At 37.1% G+C, this 22,992-nt stretch overlaps 1 protein-coding gene across 6 annotated transcripts in view; it reads left to right on the plus strand.

The window, feature by feature from the left end:
* BZW2 (basic leucine zipper and W2 domains 2) overlaps positions 1–22,992 on the plus strand; it is a 59,507-nt gene that overhangs the window by 18,198 nt on the left and 18,317 nt on the right. For 4 of the 6 annotated variants that reach the window (XR_014814291.1, XR_014814292.1, NM_001245007.1 and 1 more), the window contains 4 exon segments: positions 9,165–9,341; positions 15,026–15,129; positions 17,409–17,474; positions 21,611–21,746. Coding sequence is in view for 4 of the 6 variants with exons in the window: in NM_001245007.1 (NP_001231936.1) it covers positions 9,165–9,341; positions 15,026–15,129; positions 17,409–17,474; positions 21,611–21,746 (483 nt within the window). In the remaining 2 variants the exon portion in view is untranslated. 6 annotated transcript variants of the gene reach the window in all.

Genomic DNA, 22,992 nt, shown 5'->3' on the forward strand with positions numbered 1-22,992 from the left:
TATAGAGAAAAGAGAAGTGTTGAGAGAAGCAGTAAATAATAACTTAAGAGTCCATGAGGAAGCAGGGAGGCCAAAGTATGGAGGCTTCTCATTGGTGGGGCTGGAACAGTCTGATTGGCTGGGATGTAAGGTGAAGAGAAGTTTTCTTCTTCCTACTGGATAGTAAAGTTATCTTATCAACACCTTTCTCAGATATAGACTTAAAATCTCTTCCTGTTGAAGTAATTGATGATACATGGCAGTGTGTAAGAGCTCCCCCTACAGGTGTTTCCAGACTCCAATTTTAGCTGCAGTTTCTTAAAAAATTGCAAAGAGAAGAATTAGGATTATCCTTGTTTCCACCTAACCTCACTAATTCCTGTCTTTTGAGCTCTGAACTTCTGCATTCAAGCCTCAGAACTGCCAGTCTCTTGGGTATTTGATTTTGGACAAGTCACATAACTTGTCTGTGTTTTGTGTCTTTATCTTCAAAATGAGGATAATTATATGTTCAGGTTGTGTTACTCTCATGTGAGGCTTTGAAGGCAATTGATAAACTTTACCATTTTAACACCAGCGTTTGCATTTGGTTTTTGCTTTATTTTGTGTTTTTAAGAAAATGTTCATAGCAAAGATAGTAAAACAAGAGAAGAGTAAATTGGGAAAGAAATATTGAAGGGTTTTAACATTTTCAGAATTTAGGAAGTCAAATTAAATTTACTGCCCTAAATATCTTTATTTTTTTATAATGATTTTTATTTTTTCCATTATGGCTGGTTTACAGTGTTCTTTCAATTTCCACTGTACAGCAAATTCACCCAGTCATATATATTTTCTTTTTCTGACATTATCCTCCATCATGTTCCATCATAAGTGACTGGATATGTACTATACAGCAGGATCTCATTGCTTATCCACTCCAAATGTAATAGTCTGCATCTATTAACCCCAGACTCCCAGTCCATCCCACTCCCTCCCCCCCCCCCTTGGCAACCACAAGTCTGTTCTCCAAGTCCGTGAATTTTTTTTTGTGGAAGGGTTCATCTGTGCCCTATATTAGATTCCAGGTATAAGTGATATCATATGGTATTTGTCTTTCTCTTTCTGACTTACTTCACTCAGGATGAGAGTCTGTAGTTCCATCCCTGTTGCTGCAAATGGCATCATTTTGTTCTTTTTATGGCTGAGTAGTATTCCATTGTGTATATATATATATAACACATCTTCTTAATCCATTCATCAGTCAATAGACATTTAGGTTGTTTCCATGTCTTGGCTATTGTGAATAGTGCTGCAATGAACTAAATATCTTTAAAACTCAGGATATTTTCAAGTGTCTTTTATTGTGGGAAGAGTGGTGATAGATCCTGAGTTTGATAGTGGCTGCTAAAATTTCTATAGGTGGGTGACTTCTTTTCATGTTACGTTCATCTCATCATCCTTTCTGTGTAAAGAATTAAAACAGGTAGTGGCTCAGTGGTAATGAACCTAACTAGTATCCATGAGGATATGGGTTTGATCCCTGGCCTCACTCGGTGGGTCATGGATCCAGTGTTGCTGTGGGCTGTGGTATAGGTTGCGGGCATGGCTTGGATCCCACATTGTTGTGGCTGTGGTGTAGGCCAGTGGCTGTAGCTCCAGTTCCACCCCTTAGCCTGGGAACTTACATATGTGTGGGTGCAGCCCTAAAAAGACAAAAAGAAAAAAAAAAAGAAGAAGAATTAAAACAATTTTTAAAACATTTAATCAGTTTTGTGTAATTATAGAGAAATCCGCGTAGATTTAAGAATAATTGAGCCAAAACTTGATAAGGATGCTTTTTTAAAATACGAAGCATGATATGAAATTATTTTGTTTTCTAATACTGAGGAGAGTGACTGAAAAATATTTAAGGAAGTATTATGTATAAAGATAAAGGATGATTGAATATCTTTCTGAAGGCCTCTGCTGATTACAAAGCAGAATGTCATGCATTGGTCGTGGAATGCTAAATTGTTTAATTGATAATCTTTATCATATGCCTTTGGCATTTCCAGCCTTGAGGCAGTGCCTGTAGCTGATGTTCTTTTGTAATGCTGTGTCAACATAAGTAGCAAGTGTAGTCATGTAGGAAGAAAAGAATTCTCAATACAATAGATTATTTGACTTAGAAGAGTAGGTAGCAGTGAGGTTAAATTTAACTATAAATGCTGCTTACCAGAAAGATTCACATTCCCACTAAAAAATGAAAATTAAAAAATATTTTAAAAACAAAAGTTATTTTGTACAGTATTTCTGTCTTGCTCTCTTCTTTTTTATTTTTATTTTTTGTATCTTTAACACATCCCCATAAGCTAAGTATGAGTATAGCCTGAACCACCTCCTGTTTAGTTTTCTTAGCAGTGTCCCCACTGCACAGTGGGGATTGAAATCTGGAAGCAGAGAGCAATACCAGGGGCTGCAATCAGTGTGCATTCCTTGTCTCATTGTTTAAAGCAATCCTGAAAAAATAAATGACGTCGATGATTTCCAAAGGACTTAATCGCAAACCCAGTTACAGTGAAGGTATTGTTGTGCCTGTAATGTGATAATAGTTAATGTATGCCTTACTGTGAGGTGAAGAAAGGTTTGCCACTGTCTGCCCACTGAAGGAACGTGTTAATCTGAGACCTGGATCTCCAGCTCACTCAGCTTTATTAGTGTGACGCTGATTCACGGTAGCTGAGCTCGAAAGCCAAGAGGGCCCAAGGAGGTATTGCGCAACAGCAGGCATGATTCAACGAGTAAACTGGCCCTTACAGTCAGTCTTCAGTTTTGAACCGGAAAGATTTCTTCTAAAGCTGAACTGGTTTACCTCTGATTCATTTGGTGGGCAAGATTGTGCCTGCGCGGCGCGATTGCTGTGGGAGTACTCAGAGAGCTACCCAGAAATATGTTCCATATCGTTTGTCAGTTGATCTTAGATTTATATAACTCTGGTCTGCTGGGGATTAAAGCAGCCCTTGAGCCATTTTGTGCCAAACTGCTGACTGGGGGACAAAAAATGGAGTCAACCTCATTTCCTGCTCTTCATGGTAGTGAATTGCCTCCTGACGATTCATCGAGCTTTGGCTTTTCTTTTTCTGTGACAATGGGGCTGACTTCATATAAATGGTTAGCAGTTTTGTAGAGCTGAGAAAAAAAACCTACTGAGGGTATTTCAAGGTCGTTTTGATAGGCTGTCTTCTGACGCTCGGTCCTCAGTTTAAAGCTATTTCCTAGTAAAGGTAATGCTCGTCCACGCCAAGTTAGTATAAAAATGTATTTCTTTTTGCTTCACATCAAAATTAAACATGGTAGGACATAGAACTTACCCTTTCTGAAGTATACGTATGTTGCTTATATTTCCTCAAAGAAATTGTTTTCTAGTGTGACTTGTGGGAGTCAGAAAGGGTGAATGCTTCTCCCCTGAGCCATTGTTATGCTTTGCTAGATGAAATATTTAATAATTGAACTGACCTCCTTGTAAATTTTGGAAAAAGTTGGATTAAAGTTAGTGAAAATAGGAGTTCCTGCTGTGGCACAGTGGATTAAGGATCTAGCATTGCTGCACCTGTGGCATAGATCAACGCTATCCTCAGATTTGGCTTTGTCCTAGGAACTTCCGTATTCTGTGAGTGCAGCCAAAAAAAAAAAAAAAAAAAAAATAGTGGAAATAGGAGAGAAAAAAAAAATACCAAATTTGGGGCATCCAGAGTGTCCACTTACTCAGGTTTCTCTCAGGCTTTAGATCTGTGCTGGCAGTTTTAAATCATTCTTAGATTTATAATAAGGAGTATTAGGAACTAATGAAGTAAATCTTTAAATGTGGAAATATATATGTAAGTAAACCTGTGTGTGTTTAGTTAGAAAACCCATAATAGTTCTTACTCATTTAATTTACTACACCTCAGTGACCTTCAGAAAGGGGTGTAGATTATGTTATTTGTCACTTAATTAACATGTTGGGGAAATGCTATATTAACCAGTTACCATCATTCTTAGTGAAAGTGATGTATTCAGGTAACTTACAGGCATATTTGAGTGTCAGAAATAGGACTGCTCTTCTATGTCATGTAAGGGTGATTATGACTGGCTCTTTAGTGTCACACTTGTGATTCACCAGCACAGTGTAAATTTGAGACTCTGTGTGCTTCCCACCTCAGGGGAGGTTTGACCTGCCAAATGGAAACTCAAGGAATCAATGGCATATTTTCATTAAGATTTTGTTGGTGTTTCTGCTTCATTGTCTTCAAGTGAAATATGAATCACATCCACTATTTGTTGTTTCTGATGAAAAAAATCTTTGTATAAAATACTGTCAATTTCCCCAAATGTCCATTAATGTTTTTGCCATTTTCTTCTACAGGAATTTTGTATTCCTGTAAATGGACACTTACTTTAGTAGGTGGGAGTTTTGCTTTTCAGGCTGCAAAAAAATCCTCCCAAGCCATTGTGACTTTAAGATTCTCAAGCTATATGTGATCATTTTGACCTAGTGTGTTATTACTCACTGTTGAAATACTGCTGGGTGTGATATGCTGTCTATCCCCCTTTACTCCCCCTTTCCATTAGCAAGTCTTTTGAAAAAGTATAACTGGATTATGAAGGTCTTTTTCCAGCAGGAGTTTTTAAGGGGTTTCTCAGATTCACAGCAAAGTCCTCTGCATGCATTCAAATCTTAGTCTGGATTTTACCTTATTGACCAGTCTATATTTTCCAGTGCCTTGAATTTATGATTTTCAAACCATCAAAGTCTATTCTGCTACCTGAGTCAACCTTCAAGCATGGGGGAGTGCCATTGTGTGGATGGCCTCAGTTGATTTTAGGAGCTGGTCACAGGACTTAATAAACACCTTTTGTTTGGTCTTTTTACTTATTGAATTTTTGTATTAAAGGAAAGGGAACTTTTTCTCAAGGCAGGAGAAGAATTACCCTTTGGCTAGACTCTGGGTAAGGAATGACGTTTCCTCTCCTTGCCAGTAAGTTTGTCCTGTGGGTCACAATGTCCCCTCCGTTGCCCCATGACCTATGCCTCTAGAGTGCCCATTTTCTCCCTCCCCTTCTACACAATAAGACACTAATTATGTTTTTTCTGCAGTCAATATTGCATGTTTTTGGCTGCTTTGTGTTTTGCTTTGGGGATCAAAAGGACTTTTATCTCTTGGTCATGACAATAGTGTTCAAGTTAATTGACATCTTTCTTCATGGTATCTTATGCTGCGTGACTCTGACTGGTTCAGCAAATGACATTCTCCTTGGCTTCTGAGGCTTCATTCCATGTTAACCCCTTAGAACACATCCCTTCTATTAGCCCCAGTCTGTACAAACCAGGCAGGTGCTGTCTGGTTATTAAATATAGTTTTAAATTGCATGAAAGTTATGCACACCCATGGTTTAAACATTCAAACAGTTCTGCAAGTCATGTCATAACAACAGCAAGCTTCTTCGCCAGCTACTTTGACTCTTTCACTGCTGCGGCCAAATAACATTTCTATGTGGCTTATTTCCTGACTTTTCTGTTGGTGGTCTTCTAGATGCACAACTTGCTATGGGAGATGAGGATTTGGGCTTCTTTCACATCCCCACACACCCGCAAACCTCTATCCTCCTTGGTCCCTTCATTGCATCACAATTTTAGTTAGATTCCTATTTAGGGTTTATATTATTGGGATTTTGTACATGTTATTCAAGCTGGACTGAAATTTGTTTGATCTCTTTTTGTGAACACCGTATTTTCTTTGGAATGAATACCTTGGATAATAATTGATCTTTTTACTTATTTACTTTTTGCTTACTTTTCTGTGTGTTGAAACTAACACTAACCTTTCCCTGTGCTACATAAATCCTTAATATAAGCACTTTAGGAATTTGAAGTGATAGTGAAGGAATTCTGACCATATATCACATCACATTGTATGGTTATATTAAAAAACCCTCTTCCAGTCGGTTAGCTGTCTAGGCTATCTGTCCAGCTGTTAACTTGAAATGCTCGAAATGTTGTCTGTCTCTTAGATTTTCTTCTCTTTTTCCTGAGATCTCATGACTTAATAAGGTAGTGAAATCATTAGTTATTCTCTCATTTTTGTGGAGTGTCTGTTTCAGTCACTTTTAAAAACAGTGTATGAAAAACATGGAGTTCCCGTCATGGCTTAATGGTAACAAACCCGACCAGTAACCATGATGACACTGGTTCGATCCCTGGCCTTGCTCTGTGGGTTAAGGATCTGGCATCGCGTGAGCTATGGTATAGGTTTCGGACTCAGCTCCGATCCTAAGCTGCTGTGGCTGTGGTGTAGGCTGGCAGCTGCTGCTCCAATTCCACTCCTAGCCTGGGAACTTCCTTCCATATGCTGCACATGTGGCCCTCAAAAGCAAAAATAAAAAAATAAAAAATAAATAAAAAGAGTGTATGAGAAACATAATTTTTGAGGCCTTGACTGTCTCAAAATATATTTATTTGGTTCCTAATGTTTGATTAATAGTTTGAACACTGGAATTCTAGTTTGAAAATTGTTTTCCCTAAGGATTTTAAAGGAGTGTCTTTTGGTTTCTGGTATTTCTGTTGGGCAATTCTGTTTCAGTCATCTGTTTTCTTGATAATTTATGTGTGGTGTGGGTGGTTTTTTTTTTTGTCCCCCTGAAACTTCAGAGAGTCACTTTATTCCCAGTGTTCTGGGATTTCACCATCACAGCTGCACCTTGTGGTGGATCCATTTTCAATCCTTGTGCTGGGTCCCCAGACAGTCCTTTATTGGGAAACTCATGTCCTTCCATTCTGTAAAACTTTCTTGAAATCTTTAAGTCATTTCCTTTCCTTTTTGAAAAAATTATCTTTTTGTTATTATTTGGACATTTGACTGATTTGCCCTTTTTTATCTTTTTGCTCTTATTTTGTAGGTCTTTGACTTTTTCCCCCTAGTGTCTTAGCTTCTCTTTCTACTCTTCAATTGAATTTTTTAACATTTTCTATCATGTTTTTCATTTTCAAGAACAATTTTTTTTTTTTTTTTTTGGTCTTTTTGTCTTTTTAGGGCCATACCCACAGCATATGGAGGTTCCCAGGCTAGGGGTTGAAACGGAGCTGTAGCTGCCGGCCACAGCCACAGCCACAGCAATGCCAGGTCCAAGCCGCATCTGCAACCTACATCACAGCTCACAGCAACGCTGGATCCTTAACCCACTGAACGAGGCCAGGGATTGAACCCACAACCTCATGATTCCTAGTTGGATTTGTTTCCGCTGCACCACGACGGGAACTCCAGGAACAATTTTTTTATTCGTGAAATGTTTCTTTTTTCCTATAGCCTTCTCTCCCTTTACAATTGCAATATGACTTACCTGTCTAAAGATGTTTATGGAAGGATTTTTTTTGAAGTTTTGTGTTCATCCTATGGCGTTCTCTCTTTACATCCAGACTCATTCTCCTTAATGAGTGAAAAAGGTGACGTCCTTAGATCTTTTAGCTTAATCGAGTCATTTTTCTTATGCCTCATTTGTCCTCTTATTTGTCATTTTCAACTTTTTTCAGTAGCATATAATCCTCACTCTGTTCAAGGTCTGGCTCCAAACTGACCTTCCACAAGAAGTCTCTTTATAGTCTGCTGAGGATAGGAAGCTATTTAATATCTCTATCCCTGAAACACTTCTGGGAATCTACAGAATCAAAACTGTTTTCATCATAATACTAAGCTATTACTTGCCCCTTACACACATTCTCTCATGAGTTTACAGTGGTGTTTTTCAGAGGCTTCAGAATGTGTGATATTACACCAAATTGCATGTAGCACATTTGGGAATCCATCTGTCTGCCATAAAGCCAGACATTAAAGAGATTTGCAAAAATGTAAAACAATGCATCTCTTCTCGTTAACATTTTTAATCTAACATTTTAATTTTTTGTTTTAATCTCTATAAAGTTAAGTATCCATAGATATAACTTCCATAAGCAAAAAAGCTCTTCGGAATTTTCAGTACTTCAGAATTTTTCAGTAAGTCAGAGAAAGACAAATACAGTATGATTTCACTTATATGTGGAATATTAAAAACACACACACACAAAAACAAAAACTCATACATAACAGATAGATGGTTGCTGGAGGCAGAGGATGGCCCAATAGGGGAAGGTGGTTAGGAGGTACAGACTTCCAGTTATCAAACAAGTCATGAAGATACAATGTACAGCATGATAACTATAGTTAATAATACTATATTGCGAATTTGAAAGTTGCTAAGAAAGATCTGAAAAGTTCTCATTACGACAAAAAAAAAAATATAACTGTGGTGATGGAGCCTAACGAATTGTGATGGTCATTTTGCAATATATACAAATATCAAATTATTGTGTTATATACTTGAGACTGATGGAATGTTTTATATCAATTATACCTCAGTAAGAAATTTAAAAAGAGATGTCTCTCTTTATCCCTTCCCTCCTCATCTTTATTTTGTTTGTGTATGTGTTCTCCCTTATTCTTAGGTGATTCTTTTATATCTTTGATGAAATAAAATTTTAAAGTTTTGATTGTTATACTTTATTTTTTAATCAGATAGTTAGGGTTAGTAGTTTACATTGGCCTGTCCTATGAGTGACACAAATGATTAGTCATCAATTTTTTTATGTTATTAGGTAGAGGTAACATATTTTTGCGGCCTCTTTATTTATTTATTTATTTTTTGTCTTTTGTCTTTCTTTTTTTGTTGTTGTTGTTGTTGTCGCTGTTGCTATTTCTTGGGCCGCTCTCGCGGCACATGGAGGTTCCCAGGCTAGGGGTTGAATCGGAGCTGTAGCCACCGGCCTACACCAGAGCCACAGCAACGCGGGATCCGAGCCGCGTCTGCAACCTACACCACAGCTCACGGCAACGCCGGATCGTTAACCCACTGAGCAAGGGCAGGGACCGAACCCGCGACCTCATGGTTCCTAGTCGGATTCGTTAACCACTGCGCCACGACGGGAACTCCTGCGGCCTCTTTAAACAGAAATAAGTCTCTTGAAGAAATGTGTAACATGGGCTTTCAGAACATAGAAAACTAGTAGAAAAACTTAATTACTCTTCAACTTTTAAATAAAGTTTACCATTTGGTCATGCTACCAAATAAAGAACAGGGAACAAAGGAAATGTATGGTTGCATTTGGGAATATGATGTGTTGGTAAAAGAATGACTATCTAATTTATTTATTTTAGATGAAAAAGAGAAATTCGAACCCACAGTCTTCAGGGATACACTCGTCCAGGGGCTTAATGAAGCTGGTGATGACCTTGAAGCTGTAGCCAAGTTTCTGGACTCCACAGGCTCAAGATTAGATTATCGTCGCTATGCAGACACACTCTTCGATATCCTGGTGGCTGGCAGTATGCTTGGTAAACCACATATTAGTGTCTTCTTGTCATATATGTGCTTTCCATTCTGTTGAAGTATTTTCTTATGAGATAGAATCTTTACACGCTTACATCTATGATAGTTGATTTTAAAAAATTACAATGGGAGTCTCTCTGACCCTTACCTAAATTTGGAATGGTATTAACATGGCTGTGACATGATTATTGATTAAGAGAAGCATAGAATTGAGGACCTTCATTGATATTCAGCACAAACTGGCCACTTGGTTTAGCTAAAAAAAAAAATTGCCAGTGTTTCATTAATTTTTCATTTCACTGTATGTAAGAAAATGTCTAAAAAATGTAGTTTAAATCTGGTTTTTAAAACATCCTTGTATCGTGCGTATATGGTTAAAGGGACTAAAGGTAGATGTTTGGATTTCTTAAGATAAGTTAAAGCAAAATAAAACTATGACACGTAGAGCAAAGGCATCAGGGAAGAAGGCTTCAGAATATTATTTAAATGGCATGGCATGTTGGTCTAAATGTTTACTAGGTATCACAGCCACCCATTTTTGGAGTTCCTTTGTGGCACCGCAGATTAAAGTTCTGGCATTCTTATTGCAGCAGCTCAGGTAGCTGCTATGGCCCCAGGTTCAATCCCTGGCTCAGGAATAACCACATGCCACAGGTACAGCCAAAAAAAAAAAAAAAAAAAAAAAAAATCCATTTCTAAATTAAAAAAAAAAAAAATTTTTTTAAAAATCACACATTTTCCCTCTCATAATTATTCTTAGAGAACTTGGTGTTCATAATTAGTTCCTATGGTAACCATTAATCACTAAAAGTGGTCAGACCCTCCAGGCCAGTGTTTTTCAACGGCCTAGGGGACATTTGCAAATATGTGCAAGTGTTTTGGTTGTTACAAAAACTTGGGAGTGGAAGCCAGGTATGCCACCTGCTTTATGCAAGGAACATTCAGCACAATAAAAAATTGCCCTGCCCAGCATGCTATCAGCATTTTTCATTGAGAAACTCAGCTTAAGCCAACCTACTTTAAGATGGGTGTATGCATTCCTCCATTTTGAGGTAGGGCCACCCTTTAATTTCACCCTCTAAGCTCTTGTGTCTACATTGGTTCAGGGCGCCCTTTACTTCCAGGCACCCCTTTTAAAGTTTTTATATATTTTATTAAGGTATAGTTGATTTGCAATGTGCCAGTTTTCTGCTGTACAGCCTAGTGACTCAGTCACACATTATATATACAGTCTTTTTTTCATACTATTTTCCATCCCAGGATATCGGATATAGTTCCCTGTGCTATACAGTAGGACCTTATTGTTTATCTAGTCTAAATGTAATAGTTTGATCTGCTAACCCCAGACTCCCAGTTTATCCTGCTCCTACCTCTGCCCTCTTGACAGCCGCAAATCTGTTCTCTATGTCTGTGAGTCTGTTTCTATTTTGCAGATAGGTTCATTTGTGCTGTATTTTAGATTCCTCATGTAAATGATATATGAAATTTGTCATTTTCTTTCTACCTTGCTTCACTTAGTATGATAATCTCTACTTGCATCCATGTTGTTGCACATGGCATTATTTGGTTCTTTTTAATGACTGTGTAGTATTCCATTTCATATATGAACCATATCTTCTTAATCTGCTCATCTGCTGATGGTTATTTAGTTTACTTCCATGTCTTGGCTATTGTGAATTGTGCTGCAATGAACACAGGGGTGCATTATCTTTTTGAATTATGGTTTTGTCTGCATATATGCTGAGGAGTGAGATTGCTGGATCATGAGGTAATTCTATTTTTAGTCTTCTGAGGAACCTCCATGCTATTTTCCATAATGGTTGCACCAACTTATATTCCCACCAGAAGTATAGGAGGCTTCCTTTTTCTCTACACCCTCTCCAGCATTTGTTATTTGTAGATATTTTAATGATGGGCATTCCAACCAGTGTGAGGTGGTACCTCATTGTAGTTTTAATTTACATTTCTCTAATAATTAGTGATGTTGAGTATCTTTTCATGTGCCCACTGACCCTCTGTATGTTTTTGGAGAAATGTCTACTGATGTCTTCTGTCCGTTTTTCGATTGAGTGGTTTGTTTTTTTGTTGTTGAGTTATATGAGTTTATATATTTTGGATATTAAGTCCTTGTTGGTTGCATTGTTTGTAAGTATTTTCTCTCATTCTGTAGGTCATCTTTTGGTTTCGTTTCTTTTATTGTTATTTTTATTTTTTTTATGGTTTCCTTTTACCCATGACTTTTTTTTTTTTTTTAAGCAGAATTGGAACAAATAAATTTAAATTAAATTTAATTTTTTTTCCAAAAATTTATATGGAACCATAAAAGGCCCAGAATTGCCAAAACAGTTCTAGGGGGAAAAAAGCTGGAGGTATGATAACAGTCCTAGACTTTAAACAATACTGCAAAACTACAGTAATCAAAACATTGTCGTATTGGCACAAAAACAGATATATAGGTCAATGGAACAGAATAGAGAGCCCAGCAATAAATACAGATATCTGTGGTCAATTAATCTTTGACAAAGGAGGCAAGAATATAAAACGGAGGAAAGCAGTCTCTTTAGCAAGTGGTGTTGGGAAAGTTGGACAGCTCCATGTAAATCAATGAAATTAGAACACACCCTCACACCATGCACAAAAATAAACTCAAAATGGCTTAAAGACTTGAACATGACATGAAACCATAAAATTCCTAGAAGAAACATAGCAAAACATTCTCTGATGTGAGTTATACAAATGTTTTCTTGTGTCTCCCAAGGCAATAGAAATAAAAACAAAAATAAACAAATGGGACCTAGTGAAACTTACAAGCTTTTGCACAGCAAAGGAAATCCAGGCCCCCTTTTGATCTGAACTGCTTGCTTTCACTATATAGCAAGTTAATTTTGTTGTTACTGTGTATGAAAATCTCACATTACCACTGTAGATAATTCAAGTCCAAGTATAAAATCTGTCGATAGTGTGTTCATATCCCTATACCCAACAATAATTACTGTAAATATCTTGGTTAATTCTTTTCTAGAAAGTCCTTTACCTAAATACATACACTTTTGAGAACAGGATATTGTACAGGCATGACACTCTACCACTGTCATTATTTATTCAGCAGTATGTTGTTGCCTTGTATGAGTGTTACTTTAGGTGATTCTAAAAATAATTAAAACCATAATTAACAGTAAAGTTGAACCTTCCCTGATGTGATTATTGGCTTTTTAAATTTCCTTAATTATGAAATACTTCTATTGATGCCCTGGTACATTCTGTGTAAGAATGTTCTTCGGTCAGTTTTGGTTCTTGCCAAAGTCACACGTGACTTCATTAGTCAGTCCAAGGCACCCTTTTCTGTCCTCTCTATCTTCCTGGCAGTACTGTTGACTCTTTCATTGTTTTCGAAGTGTTTTACCTTCTTGCCTTACATGAAACCATTTAAGAGTTCCTGTTGTGGCTCAGCATGTTAAGGACCTGATGTTGTCTCTTAAGATGAGGGCTCAATCCCTCTGTTAGTGAGCTGAGGATTTGGCATTGCTGCAAGCTTCAGTGTAGGTCACAGAAGCGGCTCAGATCTGCTATTGCCATGGCCGTGGCATAGGCCAACAGCTGCAGCTCTGATTTGACCCTTAGCCTGGGAACTTCTATATGCTACAGGGCAGCCCTAAAAATAAAAATTAACAAAAACCCACAAACCATTTAGATTCCCTCCTAGCTTTCTGGATGCCACTTCTCACATATATAGGTTTCCATATGTATTACCTCCACGTGTGTTTTAAACTATCTGTATAGTCTGCGCTGATTATCTCAAGGATTCATTGACTATCTCTATAATAATGAGCAACACAGTTATAGCTGCAGCCTAGATTTCACAGCTTCATGCCACATCCATACACCCAAAAGAAGGGAGGGCAAGATGTTGGGTACAGTGTATGAGTGCAGGTGGTATAACCCTAGATGTCTTCTGAGGCCCCACCTATGATGTAAGGGGTAGTCAGCCAGGTGCATTCTTTTTATATAAACACTTTGTGAATTTTCCTCACACCCACAAAATAATCTAACCTTCTGTTGTTCTTGAAACAACAGTCATTGTGGTTTTTCAGTTATACACTTTGAAGAGCAGATACAAGAAATATTTTACTTTTCTTTTACTTCTACTTTGAGAAAAACAGTAGGGTCACCAAAATTTTTAGAAATGGCAATTCATACTTGGTTCCCCTATCAGGGAACAAAATTTTAAATGCCAGCTGTAGCAATGTTATTAATGTGTAATGAATGTTTTGTTTTCTAAGAAAATGCAATTTTTAAATCTTACCTCTTAAAAGACCATAGTTTCAAAAAATCAAGACTTTGCAGTTATGTAACCTCTACTGGATAGGAGTCATTAGGCCAGAATATTTAGAAAATTATCATCTTAATAAAATTTTGTTATAGGTGTTATATTCATTACAAAGGGCTAATTAAATTTTGTGCATAAATTAACTGCATAAGAATAGACTTCTAAAGGAGCTAACTTCTCTGAAAACTAATTTACTTATAAAACTGTATGGTGGACTCTGAAAAATAGTTGGTTCTGTATGTCCCATTTCGTGCAAAGATTTGAAATCAAACTTAAATCAAGGCAGTTATACACTGAAATAAATAAAGTGGATGGTTCAAGTATATACTCTATAAATATTTGTTGGGTATATGATAAGTATTAATCTAATTTGGCTTGCTCAAACCTTCTACCCTAATTCTGATGAAGTAAAACCAGAAAACAAAAATACATAGAGTTCTGACTGTTCTCTTAATCAACCAATGTTTGTAATGGCCACCTTTGAAAGTACAAGAAAAGCCTTTGAATGAGGAAAGTTGAGTCATAGAAAAAAAGGCATCCTTTTGTTCTAATCTATTTACTCCATAATATTTTATAGGCCATGGGGAAAAAGATGAGGGAGAATAAGACATACTCTTTCCTAGCCACTGCAACCACTGGGGGATCAAATACAAATGACAAAGAGTCAGAGTGTATATTGGATGGCTGGGTTGGTAGAGGAGGAAGCAGTCGTAATGACTCTTGAAGTAGAAACCAGCTAGATCTACTGGAACAGCCAGGTCTGGGCAGTGCCAGTCTTGGTGAACTGGAGTCCAGCAAAATATCATCAAGCCTGACATGTGAACCATGCCCCGATGTGGGGAACATCAGGAACTGCATTGAATAATTGAATTAAATTCACTGAATAAGTATTATTGTTTAGCTTGCATGGTTAAACTTGGGAAAGAACCAGACTTACAGTGATAGAATCTAGTGAACACAAGTATGCACAACAATAATTTCGTACACTATGGCAGGAGTAGAAAATTGAACAACCACTTTTGCATTATATTAGAAATGTAAACAAGTCATAGTAACATGAATGTATCTTTTATAAGTAAATTAGTTTTTAGAAAAGTGAGCTCCTTCAGGAGTCTATTCTGATGCAATTAATTTATGCAGGAGATTTAATTAGCCCTTTGTAATGAATATAACCACCTGAAACAAACTTTTATTAAGATGATAATTTAAAAATCATGCATCTCTGCATACACATCATTCTATGAATGTTTCCATGACACCTTCTTTTATTGTTTTCCTTGATGTACAGGAAGTGATCTGCTCTGCAAAAATACTCTTCTGATTTCAGTATTCTCCTAATGGTCATTATCTTTCTCTTTTCAGCCCCTGGAGGAACACGCATAGATGATGGTGACAAGACCAAGATGACCAACCACTGTGTGTTTTCAGCAAATGAAGATCATGAAACCATCCGAAACTATGCTCAGGTAGAGCTTGTCACTAAGAGATTGTTGTGCTGGAAGGGAAACATCTGAACACAAGAAAACATTAGGAACAGGAGTTCCTGTCATGGTGCAGGGGAAATGAATCTGACTAGGAACCATGAGGTTGCAGGTTCGATCCCTGGCTTCACTCAGTGGTTTAAGGATCTGGCATTGCCATGAGCTGTGGTGTAGGTCACAGACATGGCTTGGATCCTGCTTTGCTGTGGCTGTGGCGTAAGCTGGCAGCTGTAGCTCCAATTGGACCCCTAGCCTAGGAATCTCCATATGTCACAGGTGCAGCCCTAAAAAGCAAAAAAAGAAAAACCCAAAAAACAACAAAAACAAGAAAAACCCAAAACAAATATGAGGTTCAGAAATTCTATAGGCCGCTTTTTAAATAGGAGTATTAGATAGGTCTTAAACATATGAAGAGATACTTAGCTGAATTCATAATAAGACAAAGATAGAGCTATGTTATTTTTTTGTTTGTTTGCTTTTACCTCTTACCTGAAAATAAAAAAGATGTACTTACACTTCACCTCTTCATTATATCTAAGTAGGATAGTTTCTTTTTACTTACAGTTTTGTTTTTCATGTAGAATACTTATATTTGAAAGACCTTTAACACATTGTTTCTGAGTTTATTATGTTATTGTATACTGATAGACTGGCAGGAAAACTGATCAGTGGGGTAGTCCGGTTGAGAGAGAAATGAAATAGAGAGATGGATTTGAGTGGAAATTAATTTTAGTTAGTTCTTTGGAGAGTGCTTTTGTAGCATAGTGGATTTTGCTTTCCTATGTAGACATTTACCTGTGGGGATTTGATTTATCATTCTGGGTTAAGGAGAATTCTTTTTCCTGGTAATAATCACAGTAAAGAGTATGTGAGTGCTAGTGCAAGTTAGAAATCAAATTTGTAGGATTTCAACACAGTTTATTCTTTTTCCTTATTGCACATTAGTTTGCTGTCTGAACCATTCTTCTTTCCTCTGAAAGGGCAATGGTATAGTTTTTACTCTTGGATTCCATCTTAATCACTAAGGGATAAACACAGAGTTTTAGATGAGCATATATATCATGTAGGTATAAGAGAAAGGTGTTGGATTCACAAACCATTTCCATATTTATTAAAATAACATTTGTCAAATCCTCATTTAAATAAGATTGCCTTAGTCTGTTCGGGCTGCCATAATAAAATACCACAGTCTGGGTGGCTTAAACAACAGAATTTTATGTTTTGCAATTTGGGAGGCTGAGCAGTCCAAGGTCAGGGTGCCCGCAGATTTAGATCCTGGTGAGAAATCTCTTCCTGGCTCTTACAAGGCCTCAGTGCTATCAGATTAGGGCCCTACCCTCATGACCTCATTTAACCACTTCCTGAAGTTCCACCTCCAACTACAGCCACCTTGGGGATTAGGGCTTCAGTGTATCAATTTAGAAGGAAAATAAACATTCAATCCACAGCAAACATCATGCCACTTAGAAAAGAGTCCAGAATTCCACTGATACAGATCCAAACCCTACTTGAGAATTCTAACTGGATTGTGGAGGGCCGGTAATCTACTGCTCATCTGCTGAAAACATGTGTGTGTCGTTCACCTGGGCAGAAGAAACATGATTCTCCCCTGAACTCTGATCTCCTCCCCATCCCATCTAGTATCTAAGTGATTATATCTGTAATCCGCTTCATTTCAGTTATTTTCAATATCTGCCTTACAAAGCTTTAAAATTATCTTCATTTTATTTTCATCAGTTATGTCTGGTCTCTCACCTGTTATATTCTTGAATACACTGGTTTTATTCTACCTGTGAATTGTAATTTCTTTTCCCCCAGGTTGTAATAACTCCTTTGAAATGCTTGTAGTTCCCATATCACAGTCTGAACATGTTTAACTCTACATTTTTATTAGTGTACACCCATATGGAAATGAGGGTGAGTTTCTGCACCTCCTTCTGTTTCCTTTTAAAGTTGTTTATAGGGAGTTCCCATCATGGCTCAGTGGTAACAAACTCAACTAGTATCCATGAGGACATGGGTTCGATCTCTGTCCTTGCTCAGTGGGTTAAGGATCCAGCATTGCCAAGAGCTGTGGTGTAGGTTGCAGACATGGCTTGGATCTGGCATTGCTGTGTCTGCGGTGTAGGCTGGCTGCAACAGCTCTGATTCGACCCCTCACCTGGGAACTTCCATATGCCACAGGGTGTGGCCTTATAAAAACAAAAAAATGAAATAAAATAAGATTATTTACATAATATTGATTGGTTCTTATTTATGTTTAGGTCTTCAATAAGCTCATCAGGAGATACAAATATTTGGAAAAGGCATTTGAGGATGAAATGAAAAAGGTAAAAATTCAAATGTAATGCTTTATTTGCTTAAAATGATGAAATGAAGATGGACAAAAATTTTGCTTATGCAAGGATAGTCCAGAAGTACCATGGACACCATAAGCTTTTAATAAATGTTTGTTGAATGAAGAAATAAGTATGACAGATCATTAGCTTATAGCTGTAGGAAGAAATACATAATTAATCTAGAGCTTTTCCTTCATATTTAGTGTAAGGCTGCATGCTTTGTTCAAAGGGATAGTTTTATAGAATATGTAGTTAGTTAAAGCTTGTGAAAGAGTGTGGCATAGCAGCTAATACTCAGTAAAATTCTTTAATTTTAGAAGATGCTGTTTAGCAAAGGGGGTAGAAGCACTTCTTTGGGAATAGTGTCTGGGTGTAAATCTCAGTGGTTTTTCTCATCTACAAAATAGCTGCAATAAAGGTACTTAGTTTATGGTTGTTGTAGAAATAAATGAGATAAGCAATAAGGTATAGTAGCTGGCCTGTAATAAGTAGCCAAATAAACAATAGCACCTTATGAAAGAAGCTCTCTTGTGTGCAATTGCAACACAACATGTTCCTTTTTTTTAATCTTTGAGGGCTGCACCCTCAGCATGTGGAGGTCAGAGGCTAGGGGTTGAATCAGAGCTGTAGCGACTGGCCTATACCACATCCATGGCAACACCAGATCTGAGCCACATCTGCAACCTCTACCACAGCTCACGGCAACACCAGATCCTTAACCCACTGGGCGAGGTCAGGGATCGAACCTGTGTCCTCATGGATACTAGTCAGATTCATTGCCACTGAGCCACAATGGAAACTCTGCAACTGTTCATTCTAACGTGAGGTGCTTCTGTATTTGTACATGTGACTGCTATGTATAATACATGATTAATATGATGTAATATATGATCATATTGCATATATCATGTATTATGTATAGCAGTCATCACATTAACTTGTTACAGATTTGTATGCTGCTTTGTCATCTCATATCCTTTGTTATATATGGAACCATTTTGGACAAAGGGAAGCAAGTAGTAAGCAGCAAGGTAAATGCTACAGAGTAACAAAGGAAGTAGCAAAGGAGATGACTTCATATATAACAAAGAATATTTTCACGGTAAAATAATGTTTATAAAAGTTACATCCTCTGTGAGTCAACTCACACTTACAGAAATCCTTCAGCATGGATACATATAACTATCTATATAAAGATGTTCATCATAGTAATGAGAAATAAAGGAAAATGTCCATGATAAATTGTTAAATGAAAAAGCAACCATTTGGTACTAGTGTGACCTTAGGCAAATTGCTTAATTTCTTTATGTCTCAATTTTTTTTTTTGGTTTGGAGTGAAGCATAAACACAGCATTGTAAAGCAACTATACTTAAAATGAAATAAAATGAAATGAGGCTCAAGGCTGTTTTAAGTATTAATGCACACAAACTATTCCAAAGACTATCTGCTCCAGTCAAAGGATTTAGCTATGATCAATGTATAATTCAGTAAAAACATGTCCCTATACACATAGTTATTTATTATATGTAGACATATATAAGTGCATTTAAAAATCTGGAAGGACACACATCTAAACAATAATGCTAATTCTAAGGAAGTAGGATTAATGAGATTATTCGCATTTTTATTTTGTTCTGTTAGTATGTATTACTTTTTTTTAATATGAAAACATTTAAATGGAAAAAAGTATGGTCCTTTATATTGCTAGGTGCTTAGAAAACAAGTACTTGATTAAAATAGAGGGGTAAATATAAAAAAAATGGTGGTAAAGCATTTAAATAAATATCTTATTGCTTTTTCTGATAATATCTCTCGTTTTTCTCTCTCAGTTTATTTGAACCTTGAAACCTTTCTATTTGATTCATTTGATGAATATGCTTTTAAGAATGATTAATTGTTCACAGTGCACCCAATTTTTAAAGAAAATTCTGTTGCTAATATCGATTAGTATAGCTAAGCAATATGGGTAGTAATTTTAAGAAAATATATAACTTTTGCACCATTTTGTTATTATTAAGTTTTTTAATGAATATGAATATATTAACATGCTTAAACAAGTAGTTTTAATATTTTTATCTTGGCTATTTTTCATCATTTACTTGAATCTTATTGTTTATAAGAAGAAAAAAGATTGATAGAAAGTATCTTTGGTTTTGTCAGTTCTTAACCCCATTTCTGGTGCTCTCTGGAACCTTTTTTTTTTTTTTTTTTCTTTTCTTTTCTAGGGCCGCACCTGCGTGGCATATGGAGGTTCCCAGATTCCCAGACTAGGGGTCTACAACGTGGGGTCTGAGCTACATCTACGACCTACACCACAGCTCATAGAGATGCTGGAGCCTTAACCCACTGAGCGAGGCCGGGGGTCGAACCTGCAACCTCATGGTTCCTAGTCGGATTCATTAACCACAGAGCCAGGACAGGAACTCCTCTCTGGAGCTTTAACATTGCCTCCTTCCTTACTCCCACTTTTCTTGTGAACTTAGAAAGTGACTTTTTAAATCATTGAGACTTTAATAGGCATAAATTGGGAGGGAAACAAATTAGTTTGATTCTAGTTCTGGTGCTTACTCATCATATAAATATTTGGAGAGTCACATAACCTCTCTGTGATATAATAATCCTTTAACTGTTGGGGATGGCAAATTAATATTATTCTACCCACTGCACAGAGCTAATGGAATTTCATTGGCCCTAGAGCACTTAATAAGCCTATATTGTGCCAGTAACTTTTTGTTGGTGCAAAGTAATGAAAAAGGCAGCAGAGCCTCCAATAGTGATATTGGGCCCTGGAGAATCTCAATATCATGCCTAAGATTTATTGAAACAGAGAAAATAGCCATGGAATATAGTCAAAGCACTAGGTAGAAAAGGTTTAGGAAAGAGGAGGGCATTCTACAAACCCGGATACTCTTAGAATTCAAGAAGGGGAGTGGGGTATAACCCTGTTTGCTTTGGCTTCCTTTTAACCTTTCTGGGGTTGTTACCTTGTCAGTTTTCCTACTTTTGGATAAGAGGATGGCAGCCTTGGAACCAGAAGGACCCAAACAACATTGTCACCCTCCTATTACAAAATTGTTATTTCTAGCTCACAGCAGAGGTCTTTTTCTCTCCTAGGAACTTTTCTTTATCTTACGTCTTCCATTATTTCATCACTAGGGCTGGTGGTAAAACTGTATGATCCAAGAAATACCTAGCTTAAATCTCATTGTTTTAAAAGAGGCATCAAGAAATTAGAAAACCCTGTTTTTACTCAGCAGTCTTGGTTTTTTTTTGTTTTTTTTTTGTTTTGTCTTTTTTGTTGTTGTTGTTGTTGTTGCTGTTGTTGCTATTTCTTGGGCCGCTCCTGCGGCATATGGAGATTCCCAGGCTAGGGGTTGAATCGGAGCTGTAGCCACTGGCCTACGCCAGAGCCACAGCAACACGGGATCCGAGCCGCGTCTGCAACCTACACCACAGCTCACGGCAACGCCGGATCGTTAACCCACTGAGCAAGGGCAGGGACCGAACCCGCAACCTCATGGTTCCTAGTCGGATTCGTTAACCACTGCACCACGACGGGAACTCCCCAGCAGTCTTGTTTTAAAGAGTGATTTTAAGGAGTTCATATGCTGTGAACTCAGAAAAAGTATATGCTGGATGTCAAACGTATTGACTCTGGTTTTTGTTTTGTTCTCTTGGTTTTTTGGTTATAATAAACCCAAAGAAAAAATGGGTAGTTCTGTTGCGGGAAGGGCAGAGGGAACGCGCAAAGAAGTGAAAAAAAGTATGAAAGGCAATGACATATTTCAGAGAACATTATGTAATATGCTTTGTCATATGTAAGTCAAATGTAAATTATTTATGTGCCCTATTTACACTACTCTCCAAATGTCTCTTTTCCTTCCCATGAATGTTACCTATAGCTGTGTTATAGATGAACTTGAAAGAAAGGAGCTATGCCTGATAAATTTCCTTTCTATAGCATCCAGATTGTAGTCGAACCTATGTGTGTTTCCAGTGAATAATAAGAGTGCTGCACATAATTTATCAGTTGTATGCTATCTCGCTGTGGATAGACATTCTGTTTATTATTTTCCTACTTTAGTCCTTTGCTTTATAGACATGGTTTCTTTTGTTTGACCCACAGCTTCTCCTCTTCCTTAAAGCCTTTTCCGAAACAGAGCAGACAAAGTTGGCAATGCTATCGGGGATTCTGCTGGGCAACGGCACCCTTCCTGCCACCATCCTCACCAGTCTTTTCACTGACAGCTTAGTCAAAGAAGGTATTTATGCTCATGTTTTCTTCCCTGTCAGATGTCAAAAGAAAAGCCAAAGAAAGGAAAATGTTAATATCTCTTCTTAGTGTCATCTACTACCTGCCCATCCTCCACGTAGGAGACAGTCTGTGTGTGTTCAAACAGTAAGGATCCTACATGTTTATTGTAGGAATTAGGAGACAAATATGCACACCTATACAGAGACAAATAAAGAGTAATAATAAACTAGAATTTTCAGTGTAACACTCAGTGCCTAAGTCAGATACCCTGACGTTAATCTGGTCCAAACCATTTCTCTCATTATAGTTGCCTTCTGGCATATTTTGTTGGGACAATGCTTCATTGTGAGGGACTCTTTTGTGCTTTGTGGGACATTTAACCTCTTTGCCCTCAGGCACAAAATGCCCGCCTAAAGCACCCGCCTCCATTGAGTAGCCGAAAATGCCCCTTCACATTCCCAGATGCACCCCAAACTGATGTCTGTTTCCCTGGTTCAGGCCATTCTTCTGAACTGTTTCCCCTCAGGATCTTCTGCTCAGACGTTCATTTAGATCATCTTTTTAAGATATTGATTATGTCCATTTTAGAAGTCCAAATGGCTGCCTCAGAGTTTTGCTTTGATTTTTAAGGCATTAAGCATGATGAGCATACGTACAATTAGTTGGTTATAGAATAAAATAAAAGTGGGCTTTTTTTTTTCTAGTAGGAGGATAATGATATTCAAGTTATAATGCAACACAAAGAGTTATTTTTTTCTTAAAAATAAATTGAAAGAGCTTTTGTTTCTTCTCAGAATCTGGTTTTACTGCAACAAATGTGAAGTCCGAGCCTCATTCACGTCTGTACTAAAATGAATTACAGTTTTCTTGTAGCTGAGAAAAAGAGTACTAAATCGAGAGTCGAATGATAACATTTAGAGATTCTCTATAGTTTTCAGCTTAACATACCTCAGATTTATGGTAGTTCAGACTTTCTAATTGTTATTAATATGTTGTTAGTATTATAGCACTTTAAAGTATTTTCCTGAAGAGAATTCATGGTATTTCATGTTTTATTTATGGTATTAGCCATTTTATACTAGAAGAACAAGAGAAAATATAAACAGTAAATATTAATTACACCAGCTTATCCCTTGCACCTATAGCAGAAAATAATTGCCTTTCTGGTTGTATTAAAAACCTAAATGATGTATAAAACTTCTTTGAAATGTACTAAAAATTAAATTATTAGAAGAATAAATGGATAGACACAT

This window comes from Sus scrofa, chromosome 9 (assembly GCF_054392235.1).
Source record: "Sus scrofa isolate SSC_HxYL_T2T_F1_AM1 chromosome 9, Sscrofa_HxYL_maternal_Yorkshire_Landrace_v2.0, whole genome shotgun sequence".
NCBI classification, from domain to species: domain Eukaryota; kingdom Metazoa; phylum Chordata; class Mammalia; order Artiodactyla; family Suidae; genus Sus; species Sus scrofa.